This window comes from Aythya fuligula, chromosome 1 (assembly GCF_009819795.1).
Source record: "Aythya fuligula isolate bAytFul2 chromosome 1, bAytFul2.pri, whole genome shotgun sequence".
NCBI classification, from domain to species: Eukaryota; Metazoa; Chordata; class Aves; order Anseriformes; family Anatidae; genus Aythya; species Aythya fuligula.
The window spans coordinates 34,133,689-34,154,224 of NC_045559.1; the positions used below are offsets into that span (position 1 = coordinate 34,133,689).

At 35.9% G+C, this 20,536-nt stretch overlaps 1 protein-coding gene across 2 annotated transcripts in view; it reads left to right on the plus strand.

Annotated features, from left to right (window-relative positions):
- Positions 1 to 20,536, plus strand: part of SLC16A7 (solute carrier family 16 member 7) — an 80,728-nt gene that overhangs the window by 38,841 nt on the left and 21,351 nt on the right. For both annotated transcript variants that reach the window (XR_004253005.1, XM_032183366.1), the window contains exon 2: positions 8,385 to 8,627. Coding sequence is in view for 1 of the 2 variants with exons in the window: in XM_032183366.1 (XP_032039257.1) it covers positions 8,414 to 8,627 (214 nt within the window). In the remaining variant the exon portion in view is untranslated. The remainder of the gene's footprint in view (positions 1 to 8,384; positions 8,628 to 20,536) is intronic.

The following is a 20,536-nucleotide window of genomic DNA, read 5'->3' on the forward strand; positions in this document are numbered from 1 at the left end:
AGACTTAAATATTAGTAACTATTTCCACCCATGGGAGTCATGTGCTGCACAAACGTTGAAGAAAATGTTTTCTTATTATGTCTGAGATGATGTTTCCAGGACAGGATTTAGGTGAGTGCTAGGACATGTGCAGAAAGTACTCTGGTCTGTAATGTAGAAGTAAAGAAAACAGCCAGGGCTTGGATTCTAGCCTCAAGAGCAGAGATTAACTTTGATAGCATTTACAGAAATTTATGTCAGCAGAATTTGAATTGGAATCTATTGCATCTTCATAACATTAAATATTAAACTGATGGATGTGAATATTATCTTCAGTAGGAATTGAATTAAATATTGCCACTTCTGAATTATATAATTATGTAAAAAGAGATGAGTCTCGATTTTAAAAACTTTAACTAGTTGCACAGACTAAGAACAGATTATTTTTTCCCCATCATCAATATCCAGCCTAGTACTGGAGAATGATATTAAAATGAATATATGTTATTATTGATAATGGAAAATCTGCTGCTTTGGAAAGATTATGCTATATGTTTTTCAAATAATGTGCAGCAGCAGTGCAGATAACTCCATTAACACTGACTTGAAATCTTTGTTCTTCCATGTATAAAATATTACAAGTAAGTGAATATATAACTCTACTCCCTCCAAATATCAGAACTGTTAAAAATATCTATCAAACATACAGCTCCAGATTTATATGAAGTCATTTCTGTTATTCTGGATATACTTTTTTTATAACATTCATTCAACATAAATTTTAAAGAATATACACGTGCCGATGTACTGAAAAGGCTTACATGTATATTGCCAGTGGTCCAAAACTGGTTTCTGAAGGGTTAAAATAATAAGCTTATGATGGAGTACTCCCAGAACTGAAAGGATGGTAGTGGTGATTAGAAATAAACTAATAAGCAGATCAATATTCTTACAGTGCAGAGAGCTGATACTTTGAGCTATAACAAACAAGTTTAGCTGAGCTTATTAAAGCTTGTTCTTTAATGGTACAACAGAGGTTGTTTTTTGTTGTTGTTCTTGTTTTTTAAAGGTTGATTAGTTTGGGGATTTTTTCAAATGCACAGAATTTTTCATCGTCCTCAGTCAACTTACTGTTAAAACTAATTAATTCTTCGGACTGTATCACTGTCATTTTCAATGTAGCCATCAACATTTCATTTCAGTGTGCTCCAATTTGGGTGAGATGCCAGCCTCTCTGGGTTAGATATTCTATTGACTTCTTTTTTGAAGTAATTAAAACAGAATTGCAATCACTTTGGTTGGAATTCATTTCACTTAACTTTACTCATCTAGGCATTTAGTCATCCAGAGTAAGCCAGTCATTTAGTTTTCCCATAAAGTCAAAGAAAAAAGGTAATAACAGAAGGCATGATGAATGGAAGTCCTACCCAGAATGACTGTGAATACAGAACAGGTTTCTAAAGTTTCGAATATGATTTCCTAGAAGAAAGAGGCAGCAACAACAACATCAACAGGAAACTAAATCCAAGGAATTATAAATGCTGCATTAATATTAGTTTTGAGAAATGTTATTCATCTCACTACTGACTTAATAGTGCTCACAATCTGATCTCATACATGTAGCAACACTAGTTTCAATATAATTTTGTCAGGTGGAGGTCCCAGTTCTGTAAAAACCTGACTTTTGTGACTTAGAAACAGCCTTTGGCCTCAGACTTTGTTTAAACATCGATTAAACAGTGCCTTAGTGTGAATGGGATTTGTTACTCTCTCCCAGTGCAATTTATACACTTTTGCTTTTTATAGGACAATATCTTACCACACCAGACTCACTTCTGTCTCAGTAATCCTATTATGAGTCCTCAAACTGGTACAAACAGAGGACGTGCCTTTATTCCAGTATTCTTGGTAAAAGTGAATTAGACCTTTCATTATTCCCCCAGGCATCAGGAATTCACATCTGTAATCATGCTTGTTTTACTCAACAAACAGTTCTTGCTTTTCCATCCAATTATCTGCTCAGCTGATGCTGTTACTAAGACTCAGTCCATTACAACACCAAACCCTAAGAGGAAAGAAAGGTACTAGGATTGTTCATTTATTTTATCTGACAACACGTAGCTTTCCCTTCCTTCTGCCTCCTTCCACAGAGCCTGCCTATGTTCACCTTCCACGCATTTGGAAGAAAGATACTGCTATGCCTGCTTTGGATGTGTGAGGGGCTGTTACTTTCCCACGCTGTCTTCAGGCACATACTTGTCTTGGTTCTGCTTCAGTGGGATGAAAAGTATTCTCCAGTATTGATTCTCAACTATAAATTATGGATGGGTTGACTAACAGCATGTTTCTTTCATAAATATGAAAATTTAGAGCTACTCCTTCATCCCCTCATCAAGGGAAAAAATAATTTGTCTTTTTTTTTTTTTTTTTTTAGTAGGATAAAACTGGGTATGTAGAATAACGATGGTAATATATTTTAACTTTGTTGGTTATTGTGCTGTTGAGGACTGATGTGAAAAAGGGTTTAAAACCAATTAAGGCCAGTGATTTTTTGTTTTTAAGATTTGCCTAGAGTTTTATCAGAAATAACAAATCCTAACATAAGCCCCATAAATGCAAATGAATATAGTATACTATAGCTATAGTATAATGTATTTTATTGTCACATTTTGCTGTCTGGAAAGCATTCACAGACATTGCCTTTCAATTCAAGCATGTTGGAGAAACTACAAAGTCCAACAGCTTTCGATAATGCTTGATAACCTTGGTACATTTTAGCAGGTTTGTTCTCTCACGGGGAGTATTTGTCCTGCAGGTTAGACCCCAGTGGAAAAAGTGCGGTAAACTCAGATTCTGAGTATATATGTAATATACCTGGTTTTTATTTATCACATGCTCTTCAGTCTCTGAATACAAATATTCACACAAAATATAGCCTATTTTCCTCTTTCAGGAAGATCAGCAGTCTGGGTACCAGTGCTCATTAGGAGCTATTTTGCCTCTAGAAGTGAGTAGTTAGAGATAAGAGCAGAGAACAATCTCTCTTGGTCCCTTCAGTCCAAGTCTTTCCACATCCTCCCTTTCCCCACAACAAAATCCCAAGTCAGAACAACATCATGTCTCAAAACTAATAAGATTTTTTTTTTTCAAATACTGAATGTTGCTCTCAAAATAATGGGAAGAGCTTGTAGAAGTTGCTGAGGCAGTACCATTCGGTGAGATGATACCCCTTTCCCTGCTTGGGCTTGATGTTTTTTAAAATAATCACAATTATTATTATTATTATTATTTATATCTTTAAAAAAAGGGTATTTAATAAAAGTGTAATTCCTATATAGCTCATTCTTTAGGTAATGCTACCACAAAATCATTGATTTCAAATATAGGAATGCAATTAATATTCATTAGGTTTTAGCTAGAGCAGCAGACTCTCCAAACCTATAAAGCAAAAACTGTACCACACCTGTGCTTTCAGCTCAGGTATCAAGCTGTACGATCAATCAGCATTTATTACCTAATGAGCTTTTAAAACACGTGTTCTCATCTCAGGCTTAACTGACAATTTACTTAGACATTAGTCCACATTCCAGCTCTGCCATTCATTTGGTGCAAGACTTAGTCAAGTTATTTAACCTGTTGCTGTTATTTGTTTCCCATGTCTGAAAGTGGATGATACTTCTGAATCACCCTGCAGGAATATTACAAGACTGAATTAGCTCAAATTTGTAAATCTTTGCGGTCCTTGGCTTACCACATGGAGCTGGAATGCCCTACACACATGCCAAATATTTGTACTCTACAACTAGGGACAGAATTTTCTCATACCAGCTCTTTTCCTCTGGGACAAATATCTGCTGAGTTAAAGTGATGGGGCGTGTTGAGGGCAAGGCAGACAAAACAGGAATGGAAAAGAAAAGGGTTGCTCTAATGTTGCAGAAATGCAAAACTAAAACTCCCAGTAAAATCAGTGTCTCTGTAAACATGAGAACAATACAACTCCTTTTGAGAAGAGTTGTATTGATAGCTGGTTCTGGCAGCTGACAGCTGCAGAATATTAACAAAGCATTGGTACAAGAGCAGTCTGAACAGGTTGATCATGACTGAATGAAGTCTGCATCAAGGTGCATTGTCTGTAGCATTTGCTCTTAGTTTGACCTTGCTGCTTGCTTGCTTGCTTCTCTCTCCATTCCTTCCTCCTTTCCTTCTTCCTTTCCCTTTCTTCCATTTTTCCTTCTTCCTTTTTCTTTTTTTCTTCCTCCTTTCTCTTTCTTTCCTCCTTCCCTTGCTTTCTCTCCACCTCTCTCTTTTTAATTCAATTCTCTTTTGCCCAATTAAACGTTGTTGTGATGAGAGACCCACATAATAATAGTGTAGCACGTCACATGTTTTTAAAGTGTCCTCTTGTCCTCTTTCTACTGTTTATTAGTAAACACATGGAGCTCTTATTACTGTAAGCTATGTATTTGTTCACTGCTTTCATAAATGCGATTTATACAGAGGAGAAGATCCTTGTGCACAGCCTCATTCAGGGTATGGAAAGGCTGAGTAGCCTTTCTGTACCTGACAGAGAGAAGAGGCATTGATGGCTTCACCAGGGACATGCTTCAGTAACTTGTTGCCCTGCTCCACTCTGTACAGATTGCAGGCAGTGTCCCTCACTCACCACCTGCCTGTAAAAGGAGGGGTATGAGCAATGCTCCCGTGTAAGCCCTGAGCACATGGTGGAATTCACATGACTGACTATGGATTCTGCTGGTGACCTTTATTTACTCAGATGCAGCTTTTGTTGTTGTTATTCAGGCGCAATGTCCTTCACTTGAACATCTTCATGTATGCCTGCTTTTACATTTTCTACCCTATGTCTTTTTATTCTTCATAGCCCATAATAAGCCCTGAGAGCTCTGGGAAGACATTTCACTTGTCACTGCTTCAGTCCTCCCTCTTCTGTCTCTCACCTTCTCAGCATCTACATCCACTCATCTAAAACACTGCTTTGTTTTGGTTGCTAATGGATTTTGCATTTGTCTGTATACTTCCTATACTATCCGGATCTTTACAGTTAGGCTTAGATAAGAGATGAAGATGTTAACATGCTAGACTGCTCTAGAAGTTCAGTTTCAGGGACATTAAATGAAAATGTTACAGAAGAAAGCTGCTAAAAAGAAAGCTGCTAAGAAGAATACTTGAAATGTTGGGCTTAATGTTTCTGACAAAATGAATACTTTTTTCCTTTTGGTGTAAATGTATTTGTTTATAACTTTTTTTTTTTTCTTTTTTTTTTTTCCCTTTTTACCTTTTAACTGCTGCTAAGTTGACTATCACAATCATAAAGAAATATCAGGGAAGCTATTATTAACTGTATTCTGTGGGATAAATAGGAGGTGTGAGATATGATGATCCAGACTCTTCTTTCTGGCAGGGTAATGCCTGGCATACATTAGCAGGCAGTCTTTTACTGTAGCAGGGCTAGAAGCTGGCAGTGCAGTTGGCTTTGCAGCAGGTTGCCTCTAGGCTGAAGCATAGGAACAGCCACTGCCCCTTTGCTCTTTTCCCTGGTGCCTTCTTAGTTTACTGTGAAGCTTTTGAAGGGGGGAAAGCATTGAATTGTCAGAGTCTGTGCTGCTCCTCTGGAAAAGCAGATATAATGGGGTCTTTACAAAAGGCTTCTTTGTTGCTCTTCTCTGTACACGTTTGAACAACTCAGTATCCTTAATAAAGTGAGGTGCCCAAAACTATTCAAGGTGCTGTCTCACCAGTGCCACTTACAGGTGGACAACCACTTCCCTAGCGCTGCTGGCTGTGCTATTTCTAATGCAAGTCAGGATGCCCTTGGCCTTCTTGGCCGCCTGGGCACACTGCTGGCTCATGTTCAGCCGGCTTTCGACCAGCACCGCCAGGTCCTCTTCTGCTGGTCAGCTTTCTAGCCACCCTTCCCCAAGCCTGTATCAGGGCATTGGGTTGTTACAACACTCAGGAACCGTTGGAGTTATTCTGACCAATATGGTGGCAGTGACTTTGCAAAACAGTTGTGTGTTGTTTTTAGAAAAAGGAGTACTTCCTCAATAAATTGGTAAGCACTTGCCATTTGTATGGGGAGCAATGCCTTGATGTAGTGTTGCATTACTAAAATTTATAATAAAGATAGAAGTGTTGTCATATGAATATGAAATATGAAAACAAATATGCTCAAACTTTGAAGTGTAAGAAAATAATAGTTACCCTTTTTTTTAGGATATAACCAAAAGTTTTCTCTGATGAGCAGAACAACAGCTTTCTGGGACAGATAGAAAACTCTGTTGTTTACTACCACTTAGGTTACAGAAATAGGCTCTGCTTTTCATACCAATTTGTGTTTTGGTATTTGTGGTGGCAATCAATTACTATGTGTTTTTTCAAGTCCAGTGTTTTTTTTTTGAGATACTCTTCCTACCAATGGGTCCTGATTCAGCAACAGCAAATGGGTGTTTAACTGCTTTGCCAATGTTAAGTTTTAGCAACCAGAAGTGTCTCTACTTGTCCATCTTCTAGGGGCAGACCCAGGTTTTCCTCACTGATGTATGTCAGTGGACTAAGTTGAGACCAGGGTAACTGGAAACAAAATATATGCCAAGGGTTCTTTCTAGATGTGCATATAAAAATATATATGCAGTCTGGGTACAGAGTGGCAAATACCTATTGCTGCCAGCAGCAAATCTGTATGATATGATGCAGAAGCCAAATTACCTGGGCTTCTCCAACCTTGCGTAGAAGCCAGATGTTTTAGTGGTTGATTTAGCTCCTTTGGAGGTCTGCCAATATGAAGGTGATGTCTACAACGAAAAGCAGTAAATTGGAGAATCAGAAATACAGAGGTTTCTGTCACAGCAGTGGCCTTGTGATAATCTGAAAAGCAACACTTTGCAATTTTTTTGTCGTGTTGTAGGCAGTACTACATGGCATTTACCCTGAGAGTACTCTAGACGCTATCCTGAGAGATTAATATAAGCTGGCACAGTTCATTTTTTATTTTTTGTTAAGGTAATTATATCATCCCACTGCTAATGCAGTTTGCTGTGAGAAACTGGGATATGGCGTAAGTGGCATAGAAGTCTTACAGAGATTCGCTGTTAATCATAAGCATAACAAAAACCTACATACTGTTATGAATCACAGCTTTTTGTACTGGTGTGGTTGGAGACCAATCAAGAGTACTAAGTTACCTAAATGCCCAAGGAAGGAACACAGAGGAAGGAGGAATTTTCGGTTCATGCTGTCTGTGTAGGCTGGATTGCACAGAAGAAAATATAGTAGATTCCCAACTCTGTTTAGTAATAAAGGGTTTTTATGTTGGAAAAATCTCTAAACTACAAAATGGATTCTTGCTACTACGTGTTTTCTAGAAAGGTAATGGATAATATAGTCATCTTAAGTATTTAGATATCAAGGTGATTAAGTATAAAATTAATTTCAGGCCTTAGGAGTTTTATGTGAATTACTTATGATGTATTGAGCTCCTTGAATTTCTTGATTGCACCTCTCAGAACCTCTACAAAAAATCACTCTGCTGTCCTCTATTATGGTAAACTCTAAATTAGAGAATAGTTGTGGAAAATTTGAAAATTTATTAGTGAAAGACTTCCTGATGTCTTTAAACATGTGGAAACAGCAAAAAGAGTACCACCACCTTGTTCCTGCAAGTAATAGCAACATCTACCAATTCACATATGAAAACATTAAAAACAATACAATTTGGAATTGTAATATTTTACATTTATTTTATGGAAACACAAGAAATTTTAAGTCTCTCTCTTTTTTTTTTTTTTTTTTTAAATATGCTTTTAAAATGTTCTCATGAGTTAAGCAAGTAATATTAACAATTGTCAACAATTGGAAAATGGCAGCATATGACAAAGCACTGTGTTATGACTTGCTGTCATTGCTGATAATTTTTCTGAAGTACCTGCAAATGTTGCTAAAAAAATAGCATTTAGGAATAATTTACTATAACGTTTTTCCATTGTTTCCTGTACATCTGATTTCATTTTTTTTTTCTGTTTCATACCTATCATAAATCCATACTGTAGAGCATAATGTAGAGCATAAAGCTACATAAATTTACCCATAGAGACACATTTGCTTTCTAAGTGACTAATGTTCTAAGTGACTAATTGCAAGCACAACTTCAGTAACTGAGGTCAGTCCTTTGTAATAGTGGAACATACTGAATCGGATATTTCAAATATTCTTGACATATTTTTTGTTTCTTTGTTTTTCAGAACAGGTTTTGCTTCTAAAAACAGGTCCCATGTGGTCCCATGTAAACTGGAAGGTCTCAGCTTTGAGGATTCTGCAGATGATGACAGAATACTGCTGTTTGATAAAAAAGGAAAACTGTTTGAAACTTTGTCTCTTCTCTTCTTTTTCAGCCTAGGTGGAGAAGAGACAAAGAATAGAAATGCCACCAGCAACAGGAGCACCACAATACCCTCCTCCAGATGGAGGCTGGGGATGGGTTGTGGTCTTTGGGGCTTTTATCTCCATTGGATTTTCCTATGCATTCCCCAAAGCCATCACAGTATTCTTCAAAGAAATACAGGAAATCTTCCACACATCATATAGTGAAATAGCTTGGATATCATCAATAATGTTGGCTGTCATGTATGCAGGAGGTAAGATGTTTGTGAAATTTGCAAATATTGTGTTTGTCTATTTTTTTCCCTATGATCTTAAAGCAGTTGAAGTTAATTATTTTCTGATTTTATCATTATTACCTAAATTTATTAGGTAATAATTTTAAGATCAGGTAAGAATTTACCTAATGCCCTTTTTAAAATAAAAATGTTGTAAGGTAAGCACCTGGAACATTTGACCATTTGCAGTAATGGAGCTATTAAATGCATATATTATGTATGCATATGTACATATGTATAAAAGTGTATAAAGAGAAACTGAAAACATTGTGCCAATAGAACTGTGTCTTTACTCACTGAAAAGCATCACTCCAATATTTTTCAGAAGTGGTATCTATAATAAAGTATGGTATTGTCAGGTCCAGTAAACAACCTGTTGAAACAACCATGGTCTTACTTTTTCATGGTTATTATTTTATCACTGATTTCAGCCTTCCTAAATCTTAGCACTTGTCATAGTTGCTTTAGCAGTCAAGGAAGAGAGGTAGGTATGCATAGAAGAGATTTCAGGCTATGGGAGTTTCTCTAAGTATCTGTTTTTCACCTCTGACTATAAAAAAGATCCTGCAGCCAGCACAGTGTTGTCTTAAGTACTGCAGGTAAATATTTTTTGGTTAATGGAATGAAAAATGAATGTTTTTTTTTCAAATGGTGACAGAGGCAGAGACCCAATAAAGATGACATGACAAGTGGTGTCAATAGCAATAAACATCTGCTGTTAAGATATTTTTAACCTATATCTGTTCATATGGAGAATCCTGAAGGAATTTATAGGAACAGCAACAATCATGAGAAAATTCACCAAATGAAGAAGTAACTTGAATTAATTCCTTCAAGAGCAGGGTAAAGAGCAAGATCATGTATGTTCTTGCTATGTGTGACCAAGTCATTCTTAAACCAGACTGGCTTTTATGGGTACTGCAAGCCTAGAAATGAGTTACCCTGTGATGTGGCATTTCATGTGCCCAGGCTTGCTTGACTAGGACTCTGCCAGGCACATCTGGACAGACTGTCTACAAGCAATTCAAAGGCATGGCAGTATGCATGGCTGCTCTGGGCATGGACAGCATGTCATGTTCAGGTCCCCTCTAAATTAGCTTCTGAAGCCCCTGAACAAATGTGGACCCATCTGGAAGAAGGGAAGAACACAGATGATAAAGAGCTGTGTTTTGCTTCTACTTACCTTATGCTATGACTTTTGGTCTGGACCCTATTTCATTGTATTTTTTAGCTAAATACATAGCTAAATTTTCTAAGGACAGATTTGCTTTATAGCACAGGTGCTGTTTGTTTGTTTTAATCTCTGAATAACATTTAATTTATGCCATTTCTGTCATCTCAAAGTTCACCTAAGTTTTAATAACAGTACAGATGCAAATCAAAGGGCATTCGGCTGTGGTCATGTTTATATACCAGGTTCAATGTACACAATACTTAATGTAAAATGCAAAGCATTCAGTACTGCTGCCTTTTCTCTAGTACTTCCTTCAATGTTATGAGTACCAGCATGATATCTTCACCTGTACATTGATGTTAAACATTACAGAATAGTTGACTATTCATTCTGCTAAGACCTAGCCCAGTCCCTATGAAGACTGTTAGCACAGGAACAGTAGGCAAAGTTGTTTGCATATCTTGTTATGGACTCATGGTTTTGAAATGCTGAGAATGACGATCCTGCCTGATAAAACACTCTTTGAAGCCACAGCTTCTCTAGAACCACTTCCTAAAAAATAGGCCATTTAGACAATCACTGGCAGAGTATGAAATAGGAATCAGGAAAAACATTTCTGGAGGAAATCACTGCATTGTTTCTACTGTCTGAAGGTGGTTTGATTCCTTAGTATTTGATGTGCTGTAATGTGAAAGACACGTTAAGACCATGGTACAGGGTGTAGTGTTTACTATGAAGTGTGATATGTCTGCATGAACACTCTGTTCATCATGATATTAATTAAGGTAACTTGAAAACATCTAAGATCTGTCATCCTCATTAGAGCTTAGCATTCAACCTATTAATCATCACAGTGGGGTCAGTGAATAAGTAAGAGTCTGTGCCGACACTCTTTGCTTTAGAGGCTGCAGCCTCTTGCAGTTAATTAGCTGGCATCTGCGTTTCAATAACAAGGTATTAACTTACCTTTCAATTCCTGAGGAAAAAAAAAACAAAAAAAAAACACTAATAAAAGGCATCCAGTAAGGAGCTAAAAGAATGTTAATTATGTTTATCACTTACTTCATACTTAGAATAAATGGCATTAAATTATAGCAGACCATCTGGCAATCCATATGGTCTCCTGCAGTCCTGGTTAATTCCAGCAAATAGGTCAAGCACAGCATTCACCCTGTTAGGAAAGCACTAAACAGAGGTGACAAATCTGATAAATCAAGTCAATATGAAACTCTTTTCCCTCTCTCAATCTACCATAATATGTACTTTCATATAGTTCTTGTTGTGGTGGTGTTTTTTGTTGTGGTTGTTGTTGTTTGTTTGTTTGTTCTTATTGTTTTTATTATTTTTTTCCCCTCAAGCTCTCTGTTTTCTCCCCTGTTCTTGTCTCCTGGATATTTGTTAGAGTTTACTAAAAAGCCTTCCCGAACTGCAAGATCCTGTAATGTGATCAAGGTTACAGATATTGGACAGCCTCTGTTGTTCAGCCTGTGCTTGAAAGAAGCATCCTCTGGAGAAGAGCAATAGTTCAGTCTCCATGGCAACTCCTTCTTTTGCCTCTCTTGAGCAGAGACTGTCAATTGTATTAGATTAGGGGTGATGGTTTTGTGATGGACTCCTACACACAAGGGACTGTGACTGAGACCACCAAACTTCTTGTGCTGGAGGACAGAATCTGGGATAAGATGAAATTAGTTGAGCTATCTTGACAGGGTACCCTGTGTTTCTGTGTGTATATGAACACATAGGTATATATGATATGTGTGCATATATGTATTCTTACATATATCGACTATGTATGTATACTTACAGAGCTGTATGTGTGCTCTGATACATGCAAGCATTAAGGAACTGAAGAAAAAGACCAAATATATTTGATACCAAGTTCTCTCAGTTCATTCTCTTTTTCTAAACTTCACCTTTTGCTTTGTGCATCATTAACCAGCCAAAGATGATTAGAGAGCTTCTTTTCAAAGCTCAATCTGTTTCCAGCAAAAAAAGAAAAAAATTAAAAATAAGCAAAACAAAAACACAACACAAAATGTTTTTAATAATTTCATTGTAGTTTTGATGGGAGCCTTGGTGGCAGCCATGAAAGCTGCGTGACAGGTCTGTTGATTTCAGACACAGTTGACCTTGGGTTTTAGATTTCCTTAGGGAAAAAGCAGTTGGTTTACTTATTTAACTCTTTTTCTGTCATTTTTCCAAGGACAGATTTCTATTTGGTGTTTTTTATTTGTTTGCTTGGTTTTGGTTTTGGTTGTTGTTGGTGTTTTGGTTTGTTTGTTTTCAAAAATTACTTAGTGGGTTTGACGTTGCACTGTAGAAATTATCTTAAGAGCTGTTAATTTCTCCAAGCCAGACTCAGCTGTGAAATGTAGGATTGTCTTAGAATCATACAATCATTAAGGTTGGAGAAGACCTCAAGATCATATGGTCCAAGCATCTCCCTACTACCAATACTACTCACTAAATCATGTCACTAAGTACCACATGCAACCTTTTCTTAAACCACCCAAGGGATAGTGACAAAATTCTAGATGATTTTTCCAAGTAAATGATTAAAAAAGCATTTGGAAACCTTTTTTGAAGAGAAAAGTGCTATAGAATTGTAAATAGTGGTTGTTACTGTTTTTGAAAACATACCAACAATTAAAAAAATGCAGCATTTAATAGTTTTCTATCTCTGTTTGTTTGTTTGTTTGTTTGTTTAATTGTTCAAGTTTGAGCTTAACTATCAGGTAGTAACAAACTATTAAAAGAGTTTTCAGGTGACAACACAAAAGTAAACTAAAAAAGTTCTCATTATGACTTTGTCGAATATTAATTTGGAAAATAACGTATCATATGGTATGTTCAAAATATTTGTGATTTTATCTCAGTGGGTGTTTTAGAGATATTGCTGTGAAGATGAAATGGCGTGCACAGTGGAGATGACAGTTGCGAAATGCATGCAACACAAACAACAGATGGTTATGGATTTTTACTTTTGGACAGAATCTATGCTCCTACACTTTTCTCCCTCCCTGGTAACATTTTCTTATTTAGATTTTACAAATACTGGTACAAGGCCTTCAGTACCCATGGATAAGAAGATTGAGAAGCTTTCTTGAATTGACCTATGTCCTTTGTAGTCAGGGACAAATGTTTTTCTCCATCAGAATATGCAAAGTGTTGAATTTTAATAACCTCATTTAGAGTGTCCTTGAAAGCAGAACTTATCAACTTTCCAAATGCCTCATGGGCATGAGGGAATACTTCACATTTAGCCTAAAATATATGTAAAACATCTATGTCAAGTTAATTTGAGACTCACAGATAAAGGAAAAGAAGTCGTAATGAGGTGACACAGGAACAGAGCATTTTGAATCTTACTAACAAATGGAGATAAGTACAAAAAAGAAGTATCAGGAGTAACACAAATATTATGAACTTACAGTAGTTCAGTTTTTAAAAGAAGACGTGAATGCTAAGGAGTTCTGATAAAGCCTCTGAAGGGTAACACAGCCACTTCTTACATTTCTTGGAAGCCTTTGCGTTTTAATAAAACTGTACCTTGTAGGGCAATGTTCTGTGGTAGTAATGAGTGTTTTAAACACAAAGAGGTTTCTAACACCCTAATAAGTTAGTAAGCACCCTTAAAGTTGGATGTGGGAAGAAGGATGAGAAAAAACACCTGTTGTAGATTGTTTTATATATATATATACGTAATATTTTTTTGAACAGGAGTGCCATTCTGTCTACAGGAGCTAGTTGCTTTTTTACTCTTCAGCTTGTTATGTTTGGCTGAACAGACAAGATGCAATTGTTATTCAGTGCCTTTTGGTTATCCAATTTTGTCAAGTTTTCATGAAACAGTTTTTACAGGGATCTGTTTAGCCACACTCAAAAAGCCAGTCTTAAAGTTAAGGACATGCTGCCATTGAGAGAAATATTTTTGTCTTTTCAGTAATTGACAGAAAACCATTTATAAGAAAATTCCCACTGTACTTTTACTAACATTTTCCATGTCCATGACATAGGATAATAGTAATGATTATCATAGAGATAGTTGTGGTGACTTTAATTAAATTAATTCCATCCTATAAGGAAAAAAATTCTTGTTTATATACAAGCAGGCAACATAATAGACTACATAATGAACATTAGTTAGGTTCTTTTTTTTTCCCATTTAAGGCTTTGTATTTTTCTTGATCTTCATTTCTATAGGTAAAAGTAATCAATATTTACAGCTTTTTTATCCATAAAGAAGATTCTTTTTTCTCTCCCACTTCATTTCAAGTAACGGGTCAAAGACAAACAATAATAAATAGCATTCATCATAAAATACATTTTCTAAGGGACTAAAACTTCGGGTTTGTTTTAAAAAGATATCAAGGGACTAACTTAGGCCTTTGATATATTCATTGAGCTTGTAAAACTTAGACGAAGGAATGCTTTTTTCTTCTTCTTCTTTCTGTATACTAATAATGTTGGATCAGTTCCCATATAGTTTTTCATATCACTGGATTATACAATGGCTGCATTTGTGATCTGTGTCGCGTAATTCAAAGGTAATGAAACAATGGTGTAGCACAACTGGGAATCATGAGATATTTAAGCAGATACCAGAGAAGTTCTGTGGGGAAGGAAAAGTCTATCTACTCATGCTGTGTATACCATTGTAGTCACACCAGCACTTCAAATGAAATAATAAACCTAACACTCTACAAAGAACTTATTATAGAATTTTACTGGTCCATTGTTTTGGAATGTCTAAGAACTATTCCTTTGTTTATTTTGAAAGGTATAGCCAAGGGAAACAGAGCTGAACTGAGATATTTATAAGATACTACAAACCAGTATAAATTGGCAACAACTGAATTTTTACTGACATTTGTAATGGTATGTAGATACATAGTTGCTAACAGAGGTAACTGGACTTAGTGACAGGTTTATTCTGATGCCAGGGAAACTACAGAAATCAAAGAATGAGATGGTTTTAAATTGTCTTTTAAGATTACTTCAAACAATCTTAATTGATTAACTGATTTTGAAGATTTTTGCAGAGATTGCATGTAAACATACATGCCACGCAGAGAGTTTTCTAATCAGTCAGAAACTTTTCATGTAACTGAAGTTTATTAAGATTGCTATTACCGTGAAGATTATTAAGATTGCTGTTAAGATTACCCATGTCAAAGAGTACATACAACTACAGCTTCATTAATAATATATGTTTCATTGGAGCATTTAAGCAGAAAACAAGTTTATCTTCATTTTTCACAAATGTTGGCATTTTTATTTAATTATCAAGAAATCAGTAAGTGCAATGGCTGTAATTTTACCTGACTTTTGTTCAGATTAATATGTACTATAAAGAGACAACCAAATGGCATGGATTTAAATGTGAAGATTGTGATTAAAATAGGAGAATGTATTGTGAAATAAGTTGTTCATTTCATCATCTAGTTCAAACAATTCTTGTAGTACTTTTCCATGGACATGTTTTACATTAATTGTGCCTTCTTAGGTATTCCGTATATACTGCTTTGAAACACTTTTCATTAACTGCTTTGACTCTTGGAAAATTGTGAAGGAAATAGTTGTACCCTTACAGTTTTTTAACAATAGTAACTAGAGATCATATGGATGGTATTCATGTGTTGTTTAGTCTTCCTCAGCATAGGTACTTACATCTGAACCAGTTGTCTAGACAACTTCTGTTGTCAGTCAATAAAAATGGAAATTTCTGATTTGTCCTTTCCTATGTTAACTGTCCAAAACACGACAGATAAATTATGTTTTAGAAAGACTGGCTGTCTTTTCAGTGCTAAAGGAACCTAGAGGAAGTTTTCAGATCTCTATTTTGCACTTACCTTAAGTGATGCTACTCTACACAATTGTTGCCCTATACCAATATGATATATTTCACTCTCTAGAGACGTTAAAATCTAAGTATGTTCCTGCAGAGATATGCACCCAATTGATAGTGATTTTGAACTTGTCCTGCTGGTTTTATTAATATTTGTAGTCTTTCTAGATCTCTTGAATATTGCATAGGTTGTAATTTTTCCATGTTTCAATGACACTGTTTAGGTTGTACTAGTTTTGATGCTATTAAAACTCTCTGGTAATCTTAAAATTATTTATTAGCTTGTAAATATCTAATCTTTCCTCATACCCATAATTCTTCAGCTCCCATCATTAGCTAATTAAAAAACCCAGCTGGGAGAAAAGGTTTTTTGCTTGATAATTGACTAAGTCCACATCCTTCTGTAGCTGATTATAAGCTGATAAAAATCTATGGACAGAAATCTATAATCTATGTTGTATTTTCCTATTCTCTGTGAATGATCTGAAAGTTGAAAACATTTCAGTCTTTTTGTAGAAAGCTCCAAAACACTTCCCTATCAGTATCAGCTGGCAGTACCAAATGTGTTTTGCTACAAATCTTGCTCATACCGCTCTCCTATGGAGGAATGTCTTTGATTTTCCAGGAACAGTAATTATGTGAGTGATTATTTTTTTCCTCTTTTACAAGAATAAGCTTTGCTGTCCCATACATGCTGCTTCCAGATTTGAAGATGTAGCCTAGATTTCATCTTCTTGTTATTTTCTACATAGTAAAACATAACTTACTCAGAGGAACAGTTTAGTGTCAGGACTAAGGACTCTTTGCAGTGGCTCTTAGAGTAGGCACAATTCAAGAAGAGAGGTTTCCTATTTGGCCTTCCTTAGAAGCGGAGTAATCTTGTGTCCTTGGAAGTCAAATTTCACTCAAAAATGCTTCAAGACCAATTCTGTTCTAAATTGCTTGAACTGTTATCATATATGTAAATGGCAGTATTAATCCCTCCTTATTGTGATGTTACTAAGCCTTGAATGTCTCTAATTAAGCTCGTGTTATTTGCCTAATCGGAATAGTTGTAATTTTCAAAGCAGCAAGTAAATAAGCAAAGTGCAGGAGGCTTTATTTTTGGATCTTCTATTTAAAAACTGTTGCCATGAAAGATTTAATTAAGACACATGAAGTATTGAAGCTGGTGAGAAGCAACATGGCATTACGTATGGTGAATAAGATTTATTTATTCATGTATTTACTTATTTTAGTTTCCCTGGACATCTCCCAAGCAAAATGCAGTAAAATAAAATAACTAAACCAGGTAAATAGATACATTATTGATAAAGAAGATATGTTCATGCTCAACATATGATGAATCTGCAGGTCTTTTTTGAATCTATAGCTAGATACTCTAGAATCATTGTTTGGGGGCGGGGGGAGTGGGGAGAGAGAAGGAGTCAGTAGGAAAACTTAAAACATAAAATATATAGTGATGAATTACATGTTTCAGTAACAATGTTATGCTGTTATCAGAGATACGCAAAATAACTGCCTGGGACTCTGTTCCAAGTATGGTCTCCATGATGCTAATCCTGTAATATGTGCTTAATTTCAAATGCCTAAGTGATCTCATCAGGTTCAAAGATAAGACTTATTTCTCACTTGCTTCAAGTCAACATATAAACATATGTAAATATGTTTATGCATAGGTGTTTGTGACATAAAGGTCTTTTGGCAGTGTACTTTCAATGACTTAAGTGCTCCCACAGGCAGTCATTAAAATCTCATTTTTATTAATATCAACCTTAAAAATACATTATGCATAAATTATTATTTTCCCCCAAATAAAATATAAAATATGCAAGAGTAGTTTTGAGGGTGTATAGCATTTAAGAAAAACTGGGAGTATTCACTTTATTAATCATTTGACCAACCTTTTTGGTATGACTTGTTTGTCAGTAATCTTGTCTCTACTTCATAAATAAATTAAAAATAAAAATAAAAATTCAAGGACGCAGTACAATTTGACCTGAAGTATGAGTCTTTCTCCTAATATAAATGTTAATTATTTCGATTCTGTGTAGTTCCAGTATTGCAAAGTGGGCTGAGCAGTAGGCAAGCAGGCACCCTGACTGTAAGAATTGTTCTGATATTTACTGATGTAACACACAGTGTAACAAAGTATCCACCGGTAATGACCTGAAACTGTATGATTCTCAAGTGAGAATACAGTTGACATGAGAGATGGTTTTAAGCTGTTGATAACCTGAACAATCATTTCTAATTAACACATATTGTAATAGAAACTTACAGAAAATCTCAAAATAAATAAACAAATAAATAAATGAAATCCCTCCTTCCAATTGGCTGGACTTACACAAAGACTGCATTTCTGAGAATGTGATGGGGGTTCATCCCAGTGGTATGTCCACTGTACATTTTGTGACTTTATGTATAATAATGAGCAATACAGTCCTGTAGCTGGTCTTACACTAAGCTGCAGTTAAAAACTGTAGAGCTGCAACATTTTTTTTTTAGATGATTTGGTAATGTTTAGAAATGCAAAATACTATTGAGTGACCTGGAACATGGGAATGCTGCATAGTTTTATTTCTGATTTCTTAAGTTAGTTCCACAGAAGAAGTTTGAGATAATTCAGAGCGAGTTATTTGAAGATTTTTAACAGATTTAACTCAGCTGAGAATTCTGAGATTTGAATTTTTTATTTCATTTTAGGAATAAAATGGATGTTAAAGAATGTTTCATACAATGCTAGTTCTAATTTATGTATTGTTCCTTAAAAATCAAATAGTATTTCACAAAGGTAATGCATCTGGGAGTGATTTTTTTGTGCTTCACACAGTGAATCTACACCTGTTGAAAGAATGCGCAAAGATATATAATCCATTGCTATTCTGGTTCAGAAGCTTTTCATATTTACTTACTCAAATATAAACAGTAACTTAAATGCACAGCACTTGACCCTATACTCAGAACCAGTTGAAGTGGCAGGTGGGATTAAGACAGGAACAAATCTGGATCATGTAATTTCTTCTTGATCATTTCTCCAGATATTATTAAAGAATAAATACAAACCAACCAGCTAACCAAAGAAAAAAACAACCAAACAAACAACCAAACAAAAACAACAGGGTGTTCAGATATACATACTGCCTAAATAAGTCAATTTTCTCAATTTTCTAAGAAATAGCTTTTCAGTAAGATGTATTAAAATTTACTAGAGAAGCATAGTTCCTCCCGAAGGAAGAAAATAATTATTTTATTAGGAAACCTAAGCAATATTCTCCTCACAAGCACATATGTTAAATCATTGCAGAGGATGGTGTATTTCACTGGATCGTTTTAATATGTTCTGGCTGAAAAATATCAGCATAACTCCTTAGATGAAAGGTGGCTCCAGGAATGCATGATATCTAGGCAGCATCTGTAATACAAATCATGGGAAGCCTATATTTTAATGGCCACTAATTTATTTTGAATTTATGATGCATTACAATCATTAGAACTAAGCTGCTTTATATTACTTGGTAGAGAATAAGGTTTCTGCCAGTACTAGGTTGTTTTATTTGTTCACAACAGGTAAGGAAATATGACTGTTTCAAAAGCCAAACAAATATTATCTTCAAGTGCAATCAGATGGCTATGGGTCACCAAGACACTTTATGTTGCTGCTTGCAGCAGAGCTCAAGTATTCCTTATTCATATGTGCAAACTTGAGTTAGACCTCCCTAACCCCTCCCATTTAAAAAAACACCTTGTCTACGGGGATATATTCTCTGTTGCTATAAGGGAAAGGACTTTGTAGACAACATTATGCATGTTGTTTCCGTTGTAGTCCAGGCAAAACACAAATGCCATAAATAACTTTGCCCAGCTCCCTGCTAATATCTTCTTTTTCCACTCATTTTTTCATGACTCTTACACTCCTTACTTGGTAATATTTTATAAAATATTCTTTTTATAGGGGAAAGTGTACTTTCCTGCACATTAAAGGAAGTCATCATGTTTTGGCTGATTGCGGTCTGTGGAAAGAGTATGTGTTGAACAACACAAAAGAAATGGCATATGGCTAATATCCATAGGAAACTTCTAAAAATTTGAAAGACACATTATACAAAGCTCTGTAGCTAGATGGAAATCAAAAAGTGTCAGTCTGATGACAAATCAGATGACAAAATGTATGTGAAGTAGGTATGGGAATATGCAAAGATAAACTGACACCTGCTCATATAATGAATGTATAGATAAAATATACATGTATAGTATAGAATCATAGAACCATAGAATTAAAAAATAAATAAATCAGGTCATATGTCTGAGAGTGTTGTCCAAGCACGTCTTGAACTGTGGCAGACTCAGGGCCTTGACCACTGCCCTGGGGAACCTGTTCCAGTGCTCAACCACCCTCTTGGTGAAAAACCTTTTCCTGATATCCTGCCTGAACCTCCCCTGTAGCAGCTTCAAGCCATTCCCTTCGGTTCTACTGCTGGTCACCAGAGAAAAGAGATCAGCACCTGCCCCTCCACTCCCCCATGTGAGGAAGGCGTAGACTGTGATGTTCACTCTGTGATAGCTTCAGGCTGAACAACCCAAGTGACTTCAGCGGCTCCTCATACATATTCCCCTCCAGACTCTTCTGTAGCTCTCCTTTGGACACTCTCTAATAGTTTTATATCTTTCTTATACTGTGGCACCCCAAACTGCACACCATACCAGAGGCCACACCAGCACAGAGCAGAGCACGACAATCACTTCTGTCAGGCAGCTAGCAATGCCATTCTTGATGCATCCCAGGATACAGTTGGCCCTCCTGGCTGCTAGGGCACACTGCTTGCTCATGTTCAGCTTGCTGTAGATCAAAACACTAGATTT